We start from the raw sequence: 26,222 nt of genomic DNA on the forward strand, positions 1-26,222 counted from the left end.
ACAATAACAACTTCAAATGGATTATGTAACGTACTGGAAGCCAGTGGAGGGAAGCCAGAATGGGAGATATACAGTATGTCCATGCCTCTGAGCTCTTGTTAAAAGGTGTAATGATGATTTACTTGACAAAGCATCAATTTTATTAACCTTCTTTTTGAGCACAGTGAATTGAAACACAAATTCATGCCATAATCCAATGGGATTAAATGAGAAAACAGCCACTTTATAAAAGGTACACCTCTATGCAAATGCTTTTTAATGCAAATATCAGCCATCAGCCAATCACATGGTGGAACAAAATCTTGCTCTTCAGATGAGGAAACCCGTTTGTCAGAAATCATCATGATTTTGACTTTTGTTTTTCGTGAAAATGCCTATAAAGATGTAAAAATGAACGACGAGTGGGCACAAATACACAATGACTTTCATTACCGACACTATCAACCAGTTCCAGCTAATACTGTTTTACATATTTTGCTTTAAATTGCACTAAAATGAGGAGAACAACCACTAATACGTTTGAATTTCTCATCCCTGCCTTTGTAGAACATTTTACAATCCACTTTTATTTATAAAGCACTTGAAGAAAAAAACACACGCGACGTGCCAAAGTGCTGCTCGGTCTCGTTTTAAAATATGCAGAGGACAATAAAACATAAAACGTTTAACACATAAAAGACAGTAATTGACATATATCAGCAAGGCTTCACTGTGGTGGAAAGAACAAAAGTACAGTTTATTTGCCACTAAAAACCCTTGTGTGAGAGGGGGAATGTCAGTGTGACTTAGATGGTGAAGCGGTTTTGTGGATCCCCACATGACAGCAGCCAGTGTTGACAGTCACACTGCAACATGATCCTACCACCTAATCCTGACCAAATCCCTGTGGGTTCATGTGAATGACTGCATACCAATGGGATGGAACACAAACACATCCTCTGCCAGACCAAACAGCGGGTAAACAGCGCCGGCTATACCCCAAAACTATTGCCTCAGCTGCCATTTGAGAACAGAGAACCTAATTAATTGTACCGTGCCTTTTTAATCCACTTGAACCTAATCTTCAGAGAATGTGAAATCACCAAGCAGCAGCACAATATCTCTAATCCAGAGTCTGGGACGATAAGACATGGCGAGAGCAGGCGTGACATGATGTCAGAATCGATTTATGATTCAACTGCAACACAGTAACCCCCAAGAATGCAAAGATACACGTCATACAGTGTGTTTTTAGGTTGTTTGCACATTCTGTTTATAACTGAAGGTTTAAGAAACATCCTGCATGTCCATGGTTACCTGTTGTGAGATTGTTTTCTGAATTTGGAGGGCGGCGTGGCCTTTTGTGTGGTAGTATGAGATATTGGCATATTATTGACACTGACATAAATGCACCTGCACATGCCAAGTCACTGATAATATGGCTTTCACAGGGACAGAGTGAAAAATCAAGAACTCTGACAAGAAACCGAGGTTTGTTCAATCTCCTGCACCAAACTCTATGCAAAAAAATCAGCTATTGTAGCTCACAAGGACACAGAAGCTGCCGTCTACCGCTGCCTCGTTTGGCAATTTTCTGCCACTTAGCTAAACCTGAACAAAGGACCTCAAACACTTAGTGGTGGAGGCAGCAGTGGATCGACAACTCCTGTGTCCTGTGATGTCAAAAATCGCCAATTTTCTCTACAGAATTTGCTGTGGGATTTGCAAACTTCTGTTTCCAGACAAAACAAATGTCTGAAAATGAGATCAATCGGGAAACATATTCTTAAGATGTCATAGCATGCATGGATTTTAATCAGGTGAGCCTTTCCTTGTATTTATTTGTCTGTCCCAGCTGGCAGCCATGTTATCAGAGGAGGCCTAGCTCCCTGGCAGGTCAGTGGAAATGTCAGCACCGCTCACGCAGCCACACTTTCAGAAAATTTCATTATAGAGACTCATTATTGCATTGTAACATTTAAAAAGGAGATACATTTCAATTCATGGACAAACAATTTGAGTATCTATGGCAACTGCTGCCATCTGCACTATCCGACATGTGTGTGAGAGAAAGAGAGAATCCAATTAAGCAACAAAAGAGTCCTCTGCGTTATCTAATTTTCTTAATACAGTACGATCCTTGTCTTACTTCACGCCGCTATATTGATCCACAACAAATCATTTTATAATTATCCTGTTTTGCACTGACACCAGCTCCCACTCACCTCTCTGCTTCTTGCTTTTCGGCCCACTCACGCCTTCCTGACAACTCCTCAAAGCTTTCCGTGCCTCGAGCAGCTCCTTCCGCAACATGGCTCTTGTCTTTCCTCTTTTCCCCCCAAAAAAAGAACGTCCTCAAGGAGAGGCTTCCATGGAGACGCCACTACGAAAAACAGGGGAACCTCCTCGACACGTTACCTTCCTTAGCATGTCTTGCTTTCTTGTCCTTTCCGTCTTCCCACAGTTCTCCTTCACTTTGACTGCCAACTTCACTAGTCTATTTCGGGTCCGGCACAGAACAACCCCACCAGCAGTCATACTGTACTCACCCACTGCACCCCCTTTCAGAGAGCCTGCCCCCCCATTATAGCAGGAGATTAACTACAGTGCTACACAGAAACCGAACGACCTTTGGTGTCCTCTGTGGGTCACTCGACTTGGATTAAAGGGAGTTTTGAAACTCTAGCACAAGCTGGACATGCTGGAGGACACCGACGCTGCTGCCGCTGCTGCACACACGCTAAGGGACGAGATTAAGTTCATTCAAACAGATAAATACTCTTAAACCTTGGAGCCAGAGGTGAAACTAACACTTAAATCTGTGGTGCATAACATTGAAATATAAATATTTACACTCGTGCATCATTCTTCATTCATTCATGCATATTTTGTTGCCCGATGATAATCCGGCGGAAACAGGTTGGAGTATGAATGAAAACTCACGGTATAGACACTTCTTATCTCCGCACACCCCTGCCCTGCTCCGCTGCTGTATACACAAACGCTCCCTCCCAGTCAGGTCTGGTAGTTTTGATGTTCAGATGAACGATGCAGTCAATAAAAAAGATGCAAACATGAATCACCACATTTCAGCTTTAAATTCAAAATAACGTCTGAATGAACGCATGACAAGGAAAAGGAGTGATTATGCGTGTCTACGGAGAATCCTAAGCCTAATTTTTAAAGATTAGCCTGTAGCATCTTCTTAATGAATTCACTGAATTTATTTTTCAATGCCACTCAGCAAATGTCTCTGGGAGAAGCCCAATATCCGCAAATGTAATTACAAGTTTGAAGGACAAACTCAAATCCAGGCAATCATATTATAGTGCTTTTATGGATGAAGAAACCTGACATAGACAACATAGCCCTATACAACTCATTTTTCAGGCTGTGCAAAACTGAGAAAAGTGAGATTTTCTTTTATCTTGTGCCCAAGAGATAAATATTCTGTGGGAAGATTCGTATCTATTTTGTGTAGAGATCCATATTTTGTGCATACACTAAAAAATAATGCTTTCTGGGACTTCAGGCAGCCACTGTTGATGCTGAGTTGCTTTTTGGCTTTTTATAGCTATACAGTATAGCTATAAAGAGCTATAGTTTATAGTAAAGCTCCTTTTCCACCAAGCGGTACAGTTGGGTTTAGTTTGGTACATTATGCAAAAGTTACAAAGGTTGCTTAAATAACTGATCTGTACCATCCCACTTTTTTGGCTCCCTTCTGTTACAAAACCCGGCACAATGGTGGGGCACCTAAAGTCCTTGTAATTGGTTAGGAATCGTTATGGAATGGAGTTTCAAAAACATAAAATGCATCATTTTAATCCTTTAACACTGTGTGTATCACCAATGCTAAGCTTGCACAAGTGCACTTTGCATTACCATTTCTGAAAGCCGAGAAGTTGCATGTGAAAGCTAACTTTGTGGTTATTACGGTAATTTCACCTGTACTTTTGCAGGAAGCCGTTTTTGGACATTGAGTTACTGTAAATATGTTTCATACTGTACTTTAGTTTTTACTAATGAAATGTGAAATGCAGTAAATTGTATATAACTGCCAGATAAAATGGTCAAAAATCACTTATTCAGAGGACATTTTTCTGTTAAAATAAGCAGGACATTTAGAGGCTTATCTGTTAAACAGTTAAATATATATATCGTACATTACGACACGGCGAGAGATGATTCAAGGCTTCTTTTTCAACTAATAATTTAAGTACACAGCAGATCTGCAGATTCTGTGTCATGTTCTTCTTCTCTGTCAAATTTATTGGCTGACCTTACTGTTGCAATGGTGTGATGTCATGCTATTTACGTAGCCTACACACCCCGCAGTGAAAACACAAGCCAGGCCACAGTTTACCATTCCAAAACTAACCTTTGGCGAGCTGAACTGCACTGTGTGAACGCAACATTTGTGCCACAAACCTCATGTAATATAACTTTAAATCATACTCTCCTGTGACATCGTTGTAAATCTAGTAATTTATCCCGCGAGCCGCTGGACTCCTGTTTCTAAAAGGTGCAACAATGACCTTTTTAAATGCTATCTGAGAGGTTTATGCTCCTGCGTCACGCCGTACGAGCATGATCTCCTATCGTAAATGCGGCTTAAAATATCGCAGGTGCTGATTTTTCCAGAGCTTCCATCAAAGTGCTTATCCAGCCTTTAGATGTCACAGACACAGTGTTAGTCCAAGGAGGGTGATGTCAGCGAGGTCACCGGGACTGGTGACACAGCACTACACTTTGGTCACTGGTTGGTTGGATTTCTCGGGGGGTGAGATCTTAAAAAGTGACGCACGTGGTCGACCGTGTGACTCACCGACTCAAAAGCAGCCTTTAAAATGAACATGTGTGCCAACACAAAGGGACCCCCCCACACACACACACACAGAAGCCGCCACCGTCACTGCAGCACACCAGTCTCTCTTTCATCACGCTGAGTGCGATTGAGTGTGACAGCACTGCGTCTTGACCGTGGCGATGCTATTATTATCTGTGATGTCTGCCAGTGCAATCGGAGAAGGGGAGCGCGGCAGCGTCCACACATCACTGGAGCACGAGCCCTGTGGCCGGTGCGGCACATACCACGCCATAAATAACCACAAGGAGAGAGAGAGAGCACAGAGACGACGTAAGAGGGAGGCAGGGGGTCAGAGAGAGAGAGATAGTGTGGAAGCTTGAAGTGGACTCAAAAAATACAATTTTAAAACATGGATTGTTAAGTCTTGAATAAAACTATGTAAATAAAAAAAAGTTTAGGAATAAGATAAATAAAGTTTTAAAGTAAAGCTGTTCAGATTCAAATCTAAAAAGGGGCACATTAAACTTAAATGACTAAGGAAACTGCAAAGTTACCAAACATTATATATATATTTCTACTAAAACAGAATATAGTATATTTAATTATTTTAAAGTATGAAAAGAAAGAAATGAGATAGACTTGATTTGATGTCAGGCCCCCAGGTCACCATTTGCCTGGAGCCCCCAAATTCCCTTGAAACATCCCTGGCCAACAGGTCTGTTTAAGAAGTTACTTTCAAATGCTAAAAAAAAAAACTTTATATTTTATTTTAATATTTTTCTGTAAGTAAAAGTAACACTAGTGCACAATTCACAAGACCATGTTGCTGCGCTGCAAAGGGTTGAGAAAGGATCGGAGCTACGGTGTATTTTTTATTTTTTTATATCATTCATTGTGCAATAACCAAGGAGAGGCAAAACAGCAAAGAGAAGAAATAATTATCGGGATAAAATGTGGCGTCTAAGTGGAGCTGGAAGATATGAGCAGATCAGAAGTGCGAGACAGAGAGGTGCAGAGTGATATGGCAGCTGCTCTGTACGTGCCAGGGCATCGTGTGAGAGCTCAACTGTCAACTTTCTCCACAGGCCCGAGCAACAAGAGCATGTTCAGGAACACACAACGGCACAATCATCTCACTGCAAACTACAAGACACCATTCTACGCTCATCACTCTCACTCAGATGGATGACGCATTGTGTCCACATAGATCTACTGTATGTTGAGAAACTACACCCTTCCAATTCTCATTTCTAGTCAACACTGTGTTCAGAAAATGCACAAAAACTGATTTTAAAGGTCTAGTGTGCACATGTAGGGAGCGTTTATGAAATGACAGAAATGAAAAATACTACCCATAAGTAACCCAGCCAGAGCAGGGCATTATTTCTGTTTTGCAAAGGCTGCTGTCAATCCAAAAACTCAGTAGCCAATCAGCAGGCAGCTTCCTAAGGCCCGCCTGCAAACAAAATACCAAAGAGCAAGTGTATTTTCAAACCATAAAATACAACATTGAATGATTAAATCGATATTTTATTAGAATGGACTAACAAAAGAACTAGGGATGCATGATATTGGACTTTTTGTCGATATATCCGATATGCAATATAAATTGGAAGTGCTGGGGCTGATAACTGATACTTATATGACCTGTATGGTTTTCTCTGTTTGAGTCTAGTATATGCTGTAAGTATAAAACAAGCCCAGCCACAGTTATGGACGCTAGTATTCTTATCCCTGCAAGGCAGAGGTGAAGGGATAAAAAAAAAGACAAGCCATTTAAATCCACTATAATTGCTCATCAGCTGTGAACACGGATGCCGTCACACTTTTAGTTGATCTCATAACAAGCACTACATCCATTGGTAACTCATGTCTATAACAGGGAGAAGATGATACGCGGAGAATGTAAGAGAGGAACGTGAGACGTGATGCTGATCCTATTGAGGCCTTTCGCCGAGATAATTTATGTCTTACACGGTTTGCTGTGTGAATATACGCTGACGGAGCGACCGCCTAGAGCAAAACTTGGCCGACAAAGTCTAATTTTGGAATTGTAGAAAACAGAAAAGACTAAGTTTGAGGTTAATAAAAGTTTACCGCAGTAAATGCTCGTCAGCGTAGCAACATGTCCGTGGATAAAAAGGGACGGGAAAACGGGACAATCAGAAGAACAACCACAAACCTCCATAACAAAAACCCAGTGACCAACGAATTAACTGAATGACTATTAGTGTTGTAAATGGTCTGTATTTATATAGTACTTTTCTAGTTTTGGTGACCACTCAAAGCTGTCTTGTCCAGAGCCAAATAGGCATGTACACTAAGTAAAGCTGGGAATCGAACCCTAGACCTTGCTATTGAAAGATGGCTTGCTCTATGACTGAGCCATGTGAATCATGGAATTAAGCGATTATGAGCTACTCGTTTACCCCCTTTCCTTTTGACTTCTCCCTCTCTAGAGTAAAAGAGATTAATTATAAATAAAAACAAAAACAAAAAGCCTGCAGAAATACAAATAGCTGCACAATCACAGTCAACCATTACCATGTTAGTTGTTTTTGTCCCTACCTTCACCAAGGTCCATGATGGCCAGCACAGCACTGCATGTTGCCTCTCCCAGCTCATTGGTCGCCACGCAGGTATACAAGCCGGCATCGCTGGTGCGGCAGTCTCGGATCCACAGACCCCCCGAGTCCTGGGCCGCTGAAGGAGGGATGGGCTCGTCGTTGTGGTACCAGGTGAGCGTGGGTTTCGGAAATCCTGCCACCGATACTCTGAGTCGGATGTCGCAGCCTGTTCCTACTGCTGCTTTCCGAAGTTTACGGTTGAAAACTGGCAGTGTGGGTTCCTGCGATGCAGCCCCAGTATCTGGAATGACGGGGTCATCTGTGACTTTTGGCCTCTTTGACGGGATCTCCAGACTGCGAACATATCCAGGGACTTCTGCCATCTTGGTTTCTTTCACATTGATTTCCTATACTTTGCCTTTGGCAATTAATTGTGGCGAAAGAACAAGTTTAAGTTATTGAAGGTTTCTTCTGGAAGACTCAATCAGTTCTCCATCATGTCTCTGAGCTCATGGCGAGTAGAGAAGCTGTTGACCTGTGCTTTTGCTCCAGGGACTGCAACAAGCAGAATACATGAATCACATATTAAGTCATTTTTGCACTTTGGCCATTTTTCTAACAAATGGGCTCAATTTAGACGTAAAATAGCCACAAAAAAACATTTATTACAACAAGAAACCTCTTGCAGTTGTAAATATAATGCTGGTTTTCAAACTGGGGCCATGGAGTTTGAGCTGCAGCTCAAATACAGATGCTATTAAGTTGCATTTTTGGAAGGGTAGGATCCAGGGGTTTGGAGTACGACCCATTATAAAGATCTCTGCCTCTTTTATTTAATTTGCAAGAGCTAGAAAAAACAATGTAGGCCAATAAATTGCTTTGGAAAGACAGATATGAGTAAAGTATTCTATAATACAGACTGTGTGTCCTTTTGATTCCAGACACAACGCAGACATGAGTATGATTCAGGAAGCCTAAGAAAGAGCTGTAATGGGATTTGTGCTCTCTTTTGAATGTTGACCTTTTTTCTAAAAGTAAAACAGTACTAAATGGTTATTCCTGATTTGATTTATCTGGCACAAGAAGATACACAGAGATGACAAAGATTAAATAAAGATAGGTAAAAACAGAAAAGTCCATTTGACCTCTTTGAAGCCTTCATGTAAATATAGAATCCTACTGCAGGAAATACATTCACTACATTTAATGCAAAAAAAATATTATTATTGTCACAAAATATAATACAAATACAATAATATGTAATAATAAACAGCTTAAACTGAGGGGTGTTTTAGTTTGGCTAATAATCTCCATGTGTTCATGACTTTTTTGGCGTTTAAAATGGAAATTAGCAGACTGATCAAAGAACATGTGCAACATCTGGATTTGCTTCTTATGCTAATCCACAATATTCCACTGATATTCTCATGCGAAAGCGTTGCCTCAAAGAGAGTTTATCCAGAAATAGAAAGACATGCTCATTACCTCAGGAATCCCTTTGGACATCCCTGCAAAGTCCGAGTTAACGTAACGAGATCCATGGAGCAAACTATTTCATCTCAAACCGTGTGCTGAAGGCCGCGTCTCTCTGTGTGTGTCCTTCTGTGAGCGCGGGACTGGAGGTGTAAGTCCACCAGAGATCATGGAGCATTAGTGGCCGTGGCTCCTTTCAACGGCTTCGACGGCTCAGTGGAGAAGTGACAGAGACAGAAGGGTTCTGGCCTTTCTGCTCCAGGGGGTTCTCAGGACCTTTAAGCCTTGAAGGTTTTCACAAATACAAACAATATTAGGCTTTGAAGTACTTACTGTAAATCAGCTCATGTTGTACTGTATGTGTTCTTTCTCTCTCGCCAGTCTCCCCCCGTCTCACTGCTTCACCCCCGACTCACTCAGGTTAGGAACGACAGCTGCACCACCACAGACACAGATAGGTCACATTTCTGAGGCCATGTATGACCTACACACACAGACACACACACACGTTGCACAGCTATTCTTCTGAGGACACTGCATTGACTTCCATTCATTTGGACAGCCGAAACAAAACAATCGTTATCCATTACCAGTAAATGCTTAATCTTAAAATAATACTTCAACGGTTTGCATTTAGCGTTGTATTACTAGAATAGGGGTAGCATTTTTGAAAAATTGTGCTTTCTAACCTCAGTTTCCCCTGAGTTGAGAAATATCTTCATTCTTTTCTTTGCTACGTGCCCACCAGTGACACTTAGCTGTTAGCATAACTGCTAGCAAAGATGGCGGACACTGTTTACGTTCTCGGAATTAGCATAGCAGTTTAAAGCCTCAGACCACTGGTGGGCACGTAACAAAAAAATTAGGAAGATATTTCAAAATTCATTGAAGGTATTTATAATACAAAAATACTACCCCAAATACAAAGCTAAATTCAAAATTGGTGAAGTGTTCCTTTAACCTTAAGCTTAACCTAATCAAAATTGAAAACTGAGCCCTAAATTTAGCAAATTAGGACCAGATTTGGTCTCCATGGTGACGACTTGTCTTCTGTCACACACACATACACAGAGAGAGCGATAGATAGTTTGGTTGATAGCCTTATCTAAGTGTGTGTGTGTGTGTGTGTGTAGGCTAATTCTAATGTCTAACTGAGTGGACGTCAGTGCAGAGACCTTAAAAAGGTATGTGTGTGTGTGTGTTCTTGTTCTAGACACTGACCTTGTCAGGACCAGAACCTGGCAGAACCTTAATTTCTGAGGAACTGGTTCAGTTGAGGGCAAACATTTGAATAGCGCTGACGGTTGAGGTTGGGGACAAGGCCTTGTTTAGTCTGTCCAAACGGATGGAAGTCAATGCGGTGTCCTGACAAGAATAGCTACACAACCTGTGTATGTGTGTGTGTCTGTGAGACAGAGCGACAGTTGCAGTTGCTATAAAAAGAGCGTCTGGCAATAATGACATTGTGATTCAGTCAGTTATAGAGCCGTGATACACAGAAATAAAACAGATGGTTAGAACGATTGCAGAAGACATAATTAAAGTTTTATGTTTAATTAGATCCATCTAACAACATGACAGCGCGACAGTAGTTAAAAGTAAGTTACAGTTGAAATCACGCAAGTATTAATATTACTACAATACATATAATAGACAAATATCACACAAATAGCCTTACTGTTTAATTAATTGTTTGAGTCCCGTGAAACAGATCAGAGAGGTCATGTGGGTAGAGCCCTCTACTGGTAAATACAGTGTAGTGCTTACATAAATTAATTTCCAATTAATTAAATTAATCTTTAAAAAAACGCACACAATTTGTCTTTTTAATACTAAATATCTTTCAAGTTGTTTAGGAGCTTTTTTTTCCAACACAAGTACCAAAGTAAATCTGCTCTAAATAATAAATCACTGAGTAAAATGTCCTTGTGCACAGACATTATTATTATAATGATGATTTTTTTTCTTTTTTTAATTTCCAGAGACAGATTTTCAATCATTCAAGGTCAGTCAGATAAAGTAGTCTCCCCCCTAACAGCAGACAAAAAGGGTTTTGTACAGTGGGAAAACAGGTGCATGAGGGTTGTGTGTGTGTGTGAATTATGCTGGAATCTTATCAGCTACACAAACTAAACAGATGGATTCATAATGTGAAGGAATTGTCACTAAACTGCAGATAAATGTTTGTACAGTGACATCCCAATTCTGTTAGTATGTTTATGGTACTTACGCAGAATCCAGAGCCAAACCAAAAACCAACTTCAGTGGTTTGTGTGGATGTATGTGCACCAAGTGTTGCTGCAAAACAAAAACGAAGAATTAAACACACACACACACACACACAGGGTGCGATACTGTGTGAAACGGCTACAAAAACAGATAATGCAACATCCCAAACCAAGGTCATACTTTCCTATCTTCCACTGGTGTGTTGGCAACAAAAGGCCCTCTCTTGCAGACTTCGCTCACACCCAGATAACTTTAGAATGGACACAAACATTTAAGTGAGAATCAGAGAAGTCACAGTTCACACTGCAGTCATGGTGTGCCGCGTTCTCCTCCTCAGCCTGGCTCTGACTCTGGCCTGCAGCGGGGAAGAGCTGAGCAGAAAAGAAGCTCTGGTCTGGTTCAAAGGCAGGGTGCTGGAGGGCCTCGGCCTGGACGAGCCACCTTTGACCCCTTTGCGGGGTCCCAACGTGGACGGGGTGAGACACGTGCGCCGGAGGGCCGACAGGGCGAGCAGGACAACGCGGGGGAATTGTCAAACCGGTCCAAACCAGGAAAAGACTCAGATTATTCTCTTTCCCAGTTTTGGTGAGAGGCTTTTAAACATTCTTTTTTCAACATATACATAAGACACTTTTTAATTTAATTTAATCAGATATTTAATATCCGTTTCTTATTGTCAGGTTGATATAACCCAATTTTTAATGCAAACATGAGAGGTGTTCATGTTGCAGGTTCAAACTACTGTAGATTTACATCTATTTATAATCAATAGGAGTGAGGAAGGAAAGACCTTTACTCAAAGGTTAATTAATTTTTTATTTATAGAAAAGGTCACCTCCTACAAATATTGAGACACATGCCACATGAAGAGAAGTTGGCTTTTTTAAAGTACATATTGACAGCTTATTGAAAAAAACAACAACCCTGAAACCAAAGCTGGGTTTTTTTTTATAGTTTGAAGCAATGTTGTTTTCCCCCTAGAGGCAAGAAAGAGAATTGTACAGTGTTTTCGTTCTTATCTGTGTTAGATTATGGTTGAACAATGGCAAAACATCATTTCACTGCAGACGCTGTCTTCTTTAAACACATTCAAAGACGGTTTTATGGAATGTCATAAAACCGCTTTTTTTGAGGGGTTCAGATTAAGGATCTTGTTGGAATGACCTGTATACAGTACTTCTATTGGCAGCATTGTTGTTATACGTTTATAATTGCTTTAATATAAAGATAGTTTGGATTTTAGAGCCTTAGAACAAGGTTTTAAACAGTATGCGCTTTAGGCAAGGGCCTTGCTTTAATGAGGCTGCCATTTTGCTTGGCCATGTTTCCCTATGCAGCATGACAGACAAAGATATGAGTGTTTGTTTTGTGTTTTGAAATGGAGTTTTACATCATTTTTAGTATGCACATAATTAGATTTGCGTGTGTCATGCATGTGATTAAAACAGTTTTAAAGGACCAGTGCGTAAAAAAAAAACGTGAGAAGAAATGGACTACTACGAGATACATGGCAGTGAAAGAATCAAACTTGTTTTTATGTTCGTAGACACAATGCCTAGCCCTATCCTTAACCATCACAAATATGTGACTAACCCTAACCCTAAGGGAAATCTGATACTAATCCTAATGCTTAAACCAAGTCTTAACCCAGAAAAAGCCCTTTAAAGTTGACAAAATGCAGTCACGATGATATCAATACACACACAACCCTAACCCCTGACCTTAACCATAACCTGTTAATGACTAACCCTAACCTAACCACAATTCAGATCTTAGTCCTAAACTTACCCTGTTAGAAATGAGGTTCTGCCTCATGAGTACCGGGGTTTGGTCTCCAACTGGTCCTAACGAGGTCAGAACAGGTCCTAAAGAGGAAACAAATACAAGCGCGCACAAACACACACACACACAGAAGTGGGTTAATGACAATGAGCTTCTCTAACTTCTCTCTGATTTCACTTTGACAGACTCAAATTGTGCCAGATCCGATTCTCGTGAAGAAACCACCAAAGGACTCTTCACGTACTACTTCCAGCCTTCCACGAACGTGCAGGCTGCAGTTGTCACGTCGGCCAACTTCTGGTTCTACACGGGCAGAGAGGCCACAGTCAACAATTCAGCCCCACTCTTCATTCTCACCTCGACGTGGCAGCTTGTTCCACCAGCTGAGAGGAGCTCAGATGGTTGGAGTACGTACCACCTGGAGGAGACGATGCTGACCTCTGTAGCAGAGGGACCTTTTCTCCTCCAGGTCCGCTGCCTGGCCTGTCAGTGTCACGCCAACGAACCGGACAAAATGCCCTTCCTTGACCTCCGCACCAGGCCTCGGTCTGCTCGCTCAGCGCGGCACGCGTCACTCAACATTCCGTGGTCTCCTCTCGCCATCAACCTGCTCCAGCGGCCCTCGCAAGAGAGACCGGAGCACAGCGACTGCCAAAGGGCAAAGGTCGAGATCAGCTTCGAGGAGCTGGGCTGGGACAACTGGATCGTCCACCCGGCGGTGCTGAACTTCTTCTACTGCCACGGGAACTGCTCGGCCCCCGACCGGAGCACGGCAGCACTGGGCATCACTCAGTGCTGCGCGCCAGCTCCGGGCAGCATGAGGTCACTGAGGGTCACCACCACATCGGATGGCGGACACTCGTTCAAGTACGAGACTTTGCCCAACATCATACCTGAGCAGTGCACTTGTATGTGAAGATTAAACCTTTGTAACCCTGTTCCCGAAAATCCCCAATTTTTTTTATCTGCCGTTTCTTAAACACCTATTATTTTTAACAAGTAAAACAGCCATTTTTGGTTAAATTACAATTTCATTTGACACATTTGTGTTATTTGATGACCCATAAAAACCCAGTCTACAGACAAATGTTATTCATTACTTTTGGACCAGTAATACCCTCAAGATCAGATCATCCATTTGCTTCTATGCATTGTGGGAAAAAATGTCCATTAACAGCACATTTAAAAAAAAACAAAAAACAAACAACTAACCAAGGATCCCTTTGTGTATGGCCAGAGACTTGTTAAAGACTGTTATTGTAATTTGAGCAACACAACACCCATTATTTTACCATATTTAGCTACAATCCAAGCTTTTGTTATGCATAACCTTTAGAGGGCAGTGTTGGCCTACATTTAAACATTTCACACATGTAACCAGATTTTGGATTGTGTATAAAACCTTTGTGTAAAAAAGAAAAATGTGACTCTTGTGATCTGTAAACATGTCAGACCTTTAGACTTGATCGTCAAGTTCACAAATCAAGTGAAGACACAAATGACAGCAGAGAGACAAAACAGATATTGTTCAAATATATTTATTTACTCTGAAGACAAAATAATCTCTACAGTTACAAAAACTACAAAACTTGCAATAGAAAAAAAAACAAGGATAAACCACTGAAGTACCCATGTTCAAGATGAACTGCTGTACCTTGCGACAAGTCGCAGAACTGGAAGTGAGATGATTACATGAGAGCGCGGCATCAAAACAGCTCCTTTGGCAACGTGAAGTCGGGAGTTTTTCCAGCGACGGATCATAAAACCAACTGACAGGCGACGAAAGAGTATGAACTCTGCACATACAAGTAAAAGCTACTGATCAAAGTCTCACAATGAAGTGAAGATGGTGGGTGTTTACATGGCGCCAGGCTGTGTCAGCAGCCAGCCGTCATCCTCTCCTCAGCTGGGTTTTTTTTTTGTTTTTTTTGTGTTTGTTTTTTTTGTTGTTGAAAGAAAGCATCCGTGTTTGAGAACAGAGGAGGAGCAGCGGTGTATGACAGGGATGGAAAATATGGCTCACCAAAGAAGAATGTAAATTTTCAAAAGTTTTCACTGTTGACAGGAGCCTAGAAGACAGATGATTCCAGCCGGTTAACAGAAAGAAAAAACCCTAACAAGAAACTGACATTGAACTTATTACTCTGCAAAGGAAAACAATATGAACCAGCTTTATAGAACACAATTGAGAGGAAGGGAAAAAAAGAAGATTGCTAACAGTTAAGTGCCTACTTCTCAGCAGTCCTGTGGAACATGTGGCGTTTGTGATGCCCACTCTTTCTAGACATAAGCAACTCGTCTATAAATGGGGGTGATTATTATTATTATTATTTTTATTATAATAATAAAGAAAAAAAAAGGCACTGGTAAAAAAGAAAACTGATGGTACAAAAACTTATTCTTGGAACATTTGTTGCTCATTAAGAATTCAAGCATTCCCCAGGTAAACATTTTTGGCCGATTGGAATAAACACACAAGTCCAAATATCTGTCAAACAATTGTGAAATGTGTGGCTTCTGACAAAAGAAACAATAACTTCCAAACATCAAATCGGTTTAAATTAAACATGACTCATCTGGTGCAGGTTAGGCCTGCTGCAAACACTCCAGAAATGACATGACCCACGGCTGTGTTGTTTGAGATTTCCCTCCGAGGCTAAACAAGCCTCGACACATTGACATTATTATCCGGAGAAGCCTCTCTGAAGCTGGACGAGTTTGAATCTGAAGGCAGCGCTGAAGACGGCCCGGGATTACTTTATGGCCACAAAAAAAATACAGGAGCGGGTGAACGAGCAGGGTGTAGACCAGGTCTGAGCTGGAGGCGCAGTCCAAGTTTGGACGTAGGCTGGTGAAACGGAAATGAGATGTGGCAGGCTTTCAAGTTTACAGACGTGGAGATGAACCGTGCGTCACAACACGGCTCGGTCTGCATTTTTCCTCTTTTTTTTTTTAAACGGACCCCTAATACTGAAAGGCTCATTTCTCTCATGCCCCGCGCACGCACACACACACACACACAAACACGCATGCGCGCACACACACAAACACGCATGCGCGCGCACACACACACACACTTTGGTCTCCCCTCAGTGGTCTGACTGCATTCCCATATGTGCTTCCCCCATGTGTTTAAGGCCAGTAGGAATGGAAGAACAGACGTTTGGGGGCAGGAAGCACGCTCAGGCATGTATTCCTGGGAGAAGAGGAGACAACACATGACTATTCAGCATGTTATGTTCACTGTAATCTGGAGTTTTTAAAGACTCTGCATTGGATAACATGACATTTAGCCCACTCCACTTTTAAGCTGTGAATTTGAGCTCTGAAAATCACAGAAGACACTTGTTTGTTTTACACTAATTAAGACTTTAAATGGCCTTTTTTTGTTGTTGTTTCCAAAATCATCATCATTGAGCTTCAGCAGTATAGAGCAGAGGAAAGTGGTCAACCCTGAGCTTTAGAGAAACTGTTCCATGGAAAGTCTGGCATCTTTTTCTTCAATGAAAGACTCCAACTATTATTAGATTGCGACTGTTTGTTAATCTGCCAAAAGACTAACAATTACCTTAGCACCAGAGGAATGCATCTCCAAACATTTTTTTTCCCCCCTTTGAAGCATAAATCTTCTTGTTTAGATTTCTTAAAAGTCAAGAGCATACTGCGTCAACTGTGTCAGCGTTACCTTTCTCGGTCGCCTCTCCCTGCTTCTCCTGGGCGAAGTTTAGGCGGTTCTGCTCGGCAGCCGTCTGGGCGCCGGTGTTGACCTCCGGGCTGCTGCTTCGTGACGGGCTCCCCTCGTCCCTCTGGTAGGCCAGTTCAAGGTGCTGGTGTGCCAACTTCAGGTGCCTCCTCAACCGCTCCACTTCGTCCCCAAAACTCTCCCTCCCGGAGTCGGCCATGGGCGAATCCCTCAGGTCTCCTTTTAGTTTCTCCTTCTTCATGGTGGCGTGGTAGCCCGGTGGGGCTGTCGGCAGGGCGCCCGAGGCGAGCGGCCTGGCGCCGCGCAGGCCGAGGGCGGCGCGCCTATTGCGGAAGGCGTCGCGGATGCCGCCGATGCCCAGGTGGAGGATTTCTAGGACGGTGAGGAGAAGGCAGAGGAAGGACACCACGTACATGACCAGCAGGAAGATGGACTTCTCCGTGGGGCGGGACACAAAGCAGTCCACCGTGTGCGGGCACGGGGAGCGAGTGCAGATGTAGGAGGGCATCACCTCGAAGCCATAGAGGATGTACTGGCCAAAGAGGAAGGCGATCTCAAAGGCAGAGCGCCACATCAGCTGGCACACGTAGACTTTCATCAAGCCGTCGCGCATGATCCGCCGACGACCGTCATGTTTTTTCTCTGCGCCTTAAAAAAACAAACAAACCCAAAAACAAAACCCTAATTAGATTTATTCCCTCGGAACAAACACCAAGATGAACCGCTTTGTGACTTTACCTTTTTCTGCTTTGTCAGGCTTCTCTTGTTCAATTTCCTCGGCGATCATTGGGTCTTCCTCTCCATTGTCCTCTGCCTCCTCGTAGTCCCGAACCGCCCCACGGCTCACGATAGGCATCCTCCTCTTCTTCAGGTTCCGACTCGGCCTGTACTCCGTGTCTTCCATGCGGGCGATCTTGTGCATGGCGAAGCCCAGGTACATGATCGTTGGCGTCGTGATCATGATTACCTGGACACACATATACAAAAATACTCTTTATAATAGCTCATAATATAATAATAGAATTTCTCTCAACAGTATTTGCCTATAACCTGATGTGCTGCTCACCTGGAAGATCCAGAATCGGACGTGTGAGAGCGGCGCGAAGGCATCGTAGCACACGTTCTCACAACCGGGCTGATTGGTGTTGCAGATGAATTTGCTCTGTTCATCGTAGTAGATGGTTTCACCCCCGACGGCGGTCAGCACGATGCGGAAGATGATGAGCACCGTGAGCCAGATCTTCCCCACGAAGGTGGAGTGGTTGGAGATCTCGTCCAGCAGACGAGTTAGGAAACTCCAGCTCATGATGCAAAAGGTGATCGGGGAGCTAAAGCAGCTCTGGATAGGGCGAGAAAAGAACAAAATATGGGACATTGTGGGAAAAGTGAGTGATTTTACGTCATGAAGTTCAAATATGTTTGTATTTCAGATCCTGTGTTCAGATTTAACCTAGTGACAAAACTTAACAAGACTTTGTCGTTTGCTGTGGCAACACTAAATACCATCAGTCTGAAAATCCTCAACTATGTCTTCAAGGTTTTGCAAAACCCCACAGGTGTTATTGAAACACTCATTCCTGGATGAACCGAAATGAACATGTGCAAACTAGACAAGTTCACACTTTCTCCAAATTAAAATGCAGCAGGCTGGAATTTGGTGGGTGAACCTGAACCTCACAGGACTGAGCAATAAAACGTGGCCACATGCTTGGGTTTAATCAGACGTGTGTCAGCGACACAGAGCACCCACCAACTGACCCCCTGCTGGCCGCGGCGCGCTAATCCCGGCAGCAGTTTGGGGTCGGACTTGCATTCTTCCAGCGCTCCGCCGCGCCAAGCTTGAGCCGCTTAATCAAAACATCAAAGAGTCACCGAGGAGACTCTGCTGTGGCTTTGTGTTTCTGGGGGCTACGGATTTATCACCTGTCGAGAAGCCAGAAAATGATCCCTCTAAATTCATTACAAACCACGACCTCGCACTGGAACATTAACACGATAGGGCAGCAAACAACAGTGTTCAGAAAAGCTTGATTTATTGGAACTTATGGGGGGAAAAAAGTACATTTTTATTTATGATGTTAATGTAGTTTAGACGTGGCTCCTACATTGTCTAATGACGGTCCTAATGACTGTCATTAGACAATGTAGGAGCCACGTCAGAGCTAATGGGAGAACACAACGTCTTTGCCAGGCTGCTCGTTTTCCCTCAGTGATTCAGGAGGAAAAAAAAGAGCCTGCAAGCTTCAAGCTTAAAGTCAGGTCACCTGAAAGGTCTTTGCTGCACTGAGGGAATACGAGGAAAACAAACTTTTTTGCTGAAGAAACTAGAAACAAGGAAGCTGGGCAGACACGATTCATTCAACACGCATTTTAAATGATCAAAGGGCTAAAATGAGCGATAAGAAAGTCAGACTTTTGTGGAACCATTACTTCTCAGATGTTTCCCTACCTGACACACATTCATAGTTCCATGATCAACTTGAATGTTGCTTTAATGTCGAAAACAGTTTTTAATTACTGAGTCAGAACTATGCAACGTTGAATCATTTTTGAGAATAAACTACAGGTCAAATGTAGGTCCATAAAAACACATAATGTGCATCCCTTCTTGATTTACCACAAATGAAAACAACCTTTGTGTCAATAAGACAACTTTTAATAGAATTAATAGTTTTTCCTCTCAAAAAACAAGTCGCTAAAGCCTTACACACACACACACACACACACAAAAAAGCATGTTAGATTTCATAAAAACAGGCTGTGGCAGAGAGAATAACGAGGATTTCATGACTAATGACAACAGGACTTAGGCGTCTTAGGGCAGTGGAAGAATCTAGACACGCCTGTGTGATACTCAGGCCCTCACACGCCGTGTTACTCATCAATCCCTTAGCAAAATCCTTCCTCCACACCAGCACGCTCAAGATGCTGACACATGGTGAGTGCGACTTGCCCAAGCCTGACCAGAAAGTGCATATTTTGTCAAAAAAAGAAAGGGAAAAAAAAGAAGAAGTTTGGACCGTCATCAGCCTCACCAGAGTCAAAAAATTATGGATCTTGGAACGACTCAGACCCAAAGAATGTCACGTTTCAGGCACTCAACTTTGAAGAAGCCAGCTTCTTAAAAAGAGAGAGACGCCATCGCTATCTGTGGAACAATCCTGCGTTTGATCTGCAGTCACGTCAACGTTTTTAAAGCGCTCGATAAACTCAAAAAAAAAAAGGACTTCTTGACCCCGAGTTTGCAGCTGCGGGGTGACGTGACAAAAATGTATCCTTCTCCTTATTTCCCAAAACACAAGTTGGAAACAATTAAATGGTTACATTTTGGTTTGTGGAGCCACTGGTGTTCAGAAAAAGTGCCAAGTCAGTGCTGGTCAGCATATTTGAACAGCTCAACACTTTTGGCTGCACTCGTAAATGAGTGCTGAGGCCCACGTTACCTGCATCTGGAAGAGGTCGGCAACTAACAATTATTTTCTCTCCACCGATTCGTTTAATCCAGTACTTTGTTTGGTGTTCCCAAACCTCAGAATGATGATGTCCTAAAAAATGTCCTTATTTTGTCCACAAACCGACATGAATCTGTTTTAATGACTACTTTGTTATATGGAGCAGATAAACCAGAAACATTCACAGAAGCTGGGAACTCGGAGCGCTCGCTTTATCTGGAACTAAATTTACTGCCACTAAGAAAGACAAACATGCAGCAGTTTGCCCAGTGACGTGCGGTGAGGTTCATGACTGGTGAGCCGCTGACTCCTCTGGAGTCGGACGCACAAATATACAAACTTACATTTCAATTTTGACCTTAACTGAAACATTTAGTTGTTTATTGTGCTTTAATCAATTCCACACTGTTCAGAAATACAATAGCAAAAAGAAACAAGAATATTTAATACATTTAATTGAAAAGTTTCTTTTCGCTGATTTTTTTTAAATTGAAAATCGTGTATGGTCTTACCCTTTATTTTTATATTAATATCTCCATCACTGTTCTAAAAACTGCCCTCGCAGCGACGTGCACCTGACCCCCCTTGTGCCTATGGGGGTTCAGCACTGCCCCCTATCAGTGCGGTGCGGTACTTTCTGCCTCACCCTGCGCATTTACAGCCGCTCAAAAAGACTAAATGCATTCATGAAATGTATTAGACTGTGGAACGTCAGCATGTGTGTACATGTAAACAAACGTGTATGTTGGCGATATAAAGAGAGGTAGCACTGGGCATGCACCAATTGCCTGCATCAGTCAGTGTGCAGCAACATTAAAGAGGACAAATCACCGAGTCTGCCACTTAATGTCTCTGCAGACCGACTGCAGGGCTGAAACTATTCGCCTACTACGTTAATCACCAACTCGGTCAGTTCTATTACTCAATAAATCATATATTTGGTTCACAAAATTTGATGAAAAACTAAGATGTATAGAAGCAAGCCAGAAGATATTTTGCATTCCAGTTGAAATCACACAAGTCAAACCAGTTTATTGATCATTACATTGTTTTTTGCAGCAGTTTTAGTGTTAATTTGCTTATTTAATGTGGTTTCTTTGCTCCTCTGCAACACTAAACTGAACAGCTTTCATTTGTGGACAAACTGAACTGATTATTAAACTAATCCTATGGGCAGAGAGGCAGAAACTGTTTAGCTGTTGTTGGTATTAACTCCGTGCAGCAGGTGCTGCTGGTTCAAAGTTCCCACTAAGGCTTAATGAAAGGCCTCCAGTGTGCATGGGCTAAAGGGGAAACATTAAAAGACTCTAAAGATCTCCTCTTTCTCTCCACCCACAGCAGCAGATACACTAAAAGTACCTTTACAGCAGCAGACACTGTCAACACACCGTTAAAAAACACCCTCACTGCTTTGTGCTGCTGTTCTGGATAAACGCACAAAGGGAAACTAAACAAAAAAAGGAGTTGGCTCGTCACCCAACTGCTGTGATGGAATGTTAAAAAAAGAAAGAAAGAAAGAAAAGGGCATTCACTTCATTACTTAAGTACATTTTTGGGAACTTGGGACTTTGACAGCAAGAAAATATCTGTAATTTCAGCTACAACATGTTCACACTGTTTCTACATATTCAAAAAAAGGAAAAGAGTGATTGTTGATCCAGGTTACAGCGCAACCACATGCACAGTAAATCTGCAGCACTCGGTAAAGAACACTTAAGACTTAAAACAAACATGTCAAGTTCCAGAATTCAACATTTCACAACACTTAAGATCAATACAGATTGATATTTCTGTCTGTCTGACGGTAACCACAACAATGGCCTTTCAAATGATTTCACGATCATAATTTATAGCATTCTTTACTGTTCTTGTACTCAAACGTATCTATTTCCTGTCAGTTAATGACGCTGTAGACCACCTTTTCTTTTTTACCAAAGTGCAGATTCTCCTCCACTCAATCCTCCCTTTTCTAAGCAACTACGTGGCCTTCACATACAAGGATGCCATTCTTCGTTTACAAGTGAGCTTCTGCTCCGTGGTTAAAGGTTAAAGTGCAAGCTATGGTTTGGGTTTTTTGTCTTTTGCTTGTTCAGGCTCCCATAGAAACGTGGTTGCCTCCGTCAAGTACACAGAAAAAGGCTTAGTCCATGAAAATTTAAAGCCATGATGATACATACATTTATGCTAATAAAATGACTCATTTAAAGCGTTATAATCACATTGAAAAGACATGCAAGCTAAGTTTTTTTTCCTGCTATTTAACTTAATTAAAGGGGAAAAGTACATTGTACTTTTACTTAATATATTTGCCTATTCATATGTACATTTACTTGAGTAAAATGCATGAATACTTCCACCACAACTGCCCACCCACTGTCTAAAAAAAAAACAGTGATAGACACCTCTTCTCATAACTACGGTGGCCTTAATGACCCAAAAGGGATGCGTTTACTTCATGTGCAACCTGGCATCACAAGATGGCCTCAAAGTACATACAAAAACCTTAATCTGAGGCTATAAAACACCATTTTAAAACACATTTATGGGCAGCAAATGCAATTTAAGTGTTACAGACTAAGTCAATTTAAAACACCGGCTATAACTTTTGAGAAGTTATTGCAGTACATTTGACTATTTTGAGAGCATGTAATTGTACTTTTACCTCAGTAAAGAGTATTTGACTTGGACAAATCCTTACAGTGCCATCCTCCTCCAAACAGCTGAGCAGAGTGAGCTTGCTGTAACACAGTAGCTTATTGACTTGCATGCAGGATAAAACCCAGCTCAGCTCAGTTAATGACCCTTCTCTGCTGCAGGAGGAGGAGGAGGAGGAGGAGGGATGGAGAGGTTTTTTTTTCTGGACAAAGCAACAGGAGAGTTAACATTCCTGGACTAACCAGGAGCAGGAGAGCTGGATTTTTAGGGTTCAAGGAGCAGACAGAGGGCACATGATGGAATCAACATACAGGGCCCTGAGCATCACTCCACTGTCACATTCACACTTCTAATCCACTAGGACATGTTTCTATTTCTGATTTAAAAAAAAAAGAAAATCAAAGGGACAAAAATGATCCTCAACAAGCTCTGCTGAGTCAGACTGGCTGTTTTGGAAAGTGTGGCATTCCTGCAGGAAAACAAAGCGCTGCCAAGCTGCGGCAACAACTAACAAAACAAAAAAGAAAGAACAGAAAGAGATGAAACCATCACAGACACACGAGGAGCAACATTAACTGTTTGAGTTAGTCATTAAACAAACAAAGGAAAATCACTGACAGACTTTTTTTTTTTTTTACCAGTGTGGGTTTCTTTCCTTTTCTTTTTTTTTGTTTTGTTTTGTAACCTCTTGTCGCGTTAAAACGCGCAATTTTAAAGGGGCTTTCATGAAGCCACGTGACCCCACAGAACTCACAGTACCTTCACGAGAGTGTTTTTGCCGTTTCAAATTTCTCGGTTCGGGGCTCAGAATGTGTGAAAACAGGTCAAAACTCACTCACCTCTCATGCGTCAGGAGCGGAATCCAGCCTTCGTCTCAGCTCGTGGATCTTTCGTGAAGTTCTCCCAAACTAACTCGAACCGCTTTATCTTAAAAAAATAAAAAAATAAAAAAATGTAAAGACACTGAACTTAGTCTCGTATACTCCGGTGTCCAAGCAGACACACAAACACACACACACACACACCTTCTGCGCTCCGCGGCGCGCGTCTCCTCTCCTCCTCGTGCTTTAATTGCTCAACCAGGTTTTCCTAATTAACGCGCGGGCGGGCGCGCGCGCGCTCCTTCACCGGCTGTGCGTGCGTCCGCGTCCGAGGCAGCCGTCACAGCCCGCGATGACCCCATGCATGTGTCGGGGTCCAGGAGAAGAGGACAAAGGACGGACCTGAGCAGACTGACTGACTGCTCCTGCTTCTCCTCCTCCTCCACGTAAGTCGGCCTCATTCACAGAGAAGGAGGCCCCACTCCTGAAACCTGAGACCCACGACGCCGACTACCGTTCGGCCTCTACGACAAAGCAGCGCGGGGATCCTATTATTCCCTTTTTATTGTATGATGATGCTCAGTGTGACAGTGTGGAACCTCAAGTTCCCATGGAGACGGCGGGAGGAATTTCAGTCCACTCTTGAGCCACGTCCCTGTGCGTAAACTTCATCATAACTTTATTTATGTGGCACCTGGCAGCTGCTCGTCAACGAGAAATAGACACACAGGCTCCATAAAACAAGAGAAAAAGATGAGTTTTCACATATATATATAAAAAGAGCCATAACTAATAAAAAATATCAGCCATAAAAGTGACTTTCACTTTGAAAAATCATGTACTTATATGGCAAGTAAGTAACAAAGGCACACTGGCTCAATAAAACAGACAACACAACGAGATCTACTACATTTACCACCGTTTTTATAATCAAATGTGTATAAATAAATAAATAGAAAAACAAATGTTTCTGTAATAATAAATATCATTTATGGCACCTGTTGCAAAGTAAGAGAGACATGGGTTCAATAAAATAAGACTTAAGATGACAGATGATAGAAAATAGCCATAAACAATAAAATATCAGGGTTTCATCTGTAATAATAGTACTAATAAATATGTTTATATGCCACCTGGCAAATGTTCAAATGTGAAGTAAGAGAGACACACTGGCTCAGTAAAACTAAGATTTCACAGGAAGAGCAGTTCTAACCGCTAAATTATGAAGCGTAAATGTGAGTTTTTATGATTAATGTGTGTTTAGATACATGTAAATGAATATAAAATACATATTTCTGTATTAATACCCATAATTTATGGGAAGAGAGAAAGACATGTAGGTTCAATAAAGAAAAAAAAAAAAAAAATAACGTAAAATTAGCCACAAGCAAAGGAAATGTTATCCACAAAAGTGAAGTTTCTGTTGTTTACACATTTTTGTGGCTGCAGGTTCAACAAAAATGGCTACCTTCAATTAAAAATGACAACAATTCACATCCAATAATGCAACTTTCATTCAACTGGGCCTACATGGGAAACTGTGATAACCCTGCTGACATCACTGGGATACAATTTCAAAATGATTTTGTTTTAAAAAACAAAAAGGACAGTGAATGCGCCAAAACCTGCGTGACTGCAGCTGCAGCACAAGGTGGCCCGCCATCCCAGAATTCAAGTGTGGACAGCACTGCATGGCGTTGAGAGGGGAGGAGAAAATTCCGTGCTGTCATGCACATGTGCAGCTGTGGTGCTCCGGCTTCATAAGGAGGACGTGAGATGTTGTGGAGGAGGCATGTGAGAAGTGGAGTCAGGCCAGATGTCCGCCTCACAGCCAAAAGGCCAGCACTGCGTCCCGACTTCTCCAGTCCTTCTCTGCCAAAACACAAACCTGTGACATGAACTCATCCCGTGTAGTTGTTATGACTCGAGGATTCCGGCACTCAAATGTAAATAAACGTTGCATTAAAGACGCTCCACATTTCAACAAAAAAAACACCAACAACATTAATAAATAACACATGGGCCAGCGAGAGTGTGGAAACTGGTCTCAGATGTCATTTCATTATCCATTAATCAGAAGTGTTTTAAAGCTTCCAACAAATAAACAGAAAAGCATTTGTAATCAACAGAAAGACACTAATATGTCACAAAGTGACACAAATTACACATGAAAAGGAGACTCGAGGGTCCAAATGTGTCCTTAATAAGGCATCGCATTGTCTTTTCTAGCTTTCATTAAAAGGTCCAGTGTGTAAAAATTAGCGCTGAGAACTACGATGTACTTCGCAGACAGGACGTCCTTCAGTTTTATTTGCGTACTAAGCTTCTGCTACCAAACAAATGCTCTGGCTTAATTGTCCATTACACTACAAGATGACTGCCGCCATTAAGCAAGGCCCTGGCCTCCAGTCGTCACACTGCTAACATAAGCAGATATAATCATCAGGGTTTGAAGTTCCAGAATGTGCTCGAAACTAAATAATAATGTTACACAGTTTCACGCTTTACTTCGGTCTCTCTTTAAAATGATCGTTTAGGACATAGAATTTAGTTTAGTTTTTCACAAGTTTCAAACTTTTGGACATTTCACATTTTCTTACATGACACAAGTAATTCTTGTGTAAATATAAGCACAACCTCTTCACACATGAGGGGTATAGTCTGGCCTAGAGGCGTATATTCTGGCCTAGAGAGCTATAATCTGGCCTAGAGGGGTATAGTCTGGCCTAGAGGCATATATTCTAGCATAGA

At 42.0% G+C, this 26,222-nt stretch overlaps 3 protein-coding genes across 4 annotated transcripts in view; 1 reads left to right on the forward strand and 2 right to left on the reverse strand.

Annotated features, from left to right (window-relative positions):
• Window positions 1-7,889, reverse strand: part of LOC122765468 (striated muscle preferentially expressed protein kinase-like) — a 52,531-nt gene extending 44,642 nt beyond the window's left edge. The window contains exon 1 of the mRNA XM_044019725.1: window positions 7,358-7,889. Within this exon, the coding sequence (XP_043875660.1) occupies window positions 7,358-7,739 (382 nt within the window). The 5' untranslated portion in view covers window positions 7,740-7,889. The remainder of the gene's footprint in view (window positions 1-7,357) is intronic.
• A 3,460-nt stretch (window positions 7,890-11,349) lies between these two features.
• Window positions 11,350-14,034, forward strand: inha (inhibin subunit alpha). Its single transcript, XM_044019522.1, has 2 exons — window positions 11,350-11,643; window positions 13,026-14,034. The coding sequence occupies exons 1-2, from the start codon at window positions 11,370-11,372 to the stop codon at window positions 13,754-13,756; spliced, it is 1,005 nt and encodes a 334-aa protein (XP_043875457.1). The 5' UTR covers window positions 11,350-11,369; the 3' UTR covers window positions 13,757-14,034.
• A 328-nt stretch (window positions 14,035-14,362) lies between these two features.
• Window positions 14,363-23,996, reverse strand: LOC122765456 (gap junction gamma-1 protein-like). 2 transcript variants are annotated; one of them, XM_044019707.1, is made up of 6 exons: window positions 23,676-23,996; window positions 23,490-23,577; window positions 17,610-17,882; window positions 17,282-17,510; window positions 16,526-17,191; window positions 14,363-16,036 (listed from the first exon to the last, which is right to left on the reverse strand). In XM_044019707.1, the coding sequence occupies exons 3-6, from the start codon at window positions 17,847-17,849 to the stop codon at window positions 16,023-16,025; spliced, it is 1,149 nt and encodes a 382-aa protein (XP_043875642.1). In that variant the 5' UTR covers window positions 17,850-17,882; window positions 23,490-23,577; window positions 23,676-23,996; the 3' UTR covers window positions 14,363-16,022. The 2 variants fall into 2 exon arrangements, with proteins under 2 accessions (XP_043875642.1, XP_043875643.1); XM_044019708.1 differs by lacking the exon at window positions 23,676-23,996 and having other exon boundaries at window positions 23,490-23,669.
• Between the last annotated feature and the right edge of the window lie 2,226 nt (window positions 23,997-26,222).

Source organism: Solea senegalensis, linkage group LG2 (genome assembly GCF_019176455.1).
Source record: "Solea senegalensis isolate Sse05_10M linkage group LG2, IFAPA_SoseM_1, whole genome shotgun sequence".
NCBI classification, from domain to species: Eukaryota; Metazoa; Chordata; class Actinopteri; order Pleuronectiformes; family Soleidae; genus Solea; species Solea senegalensis.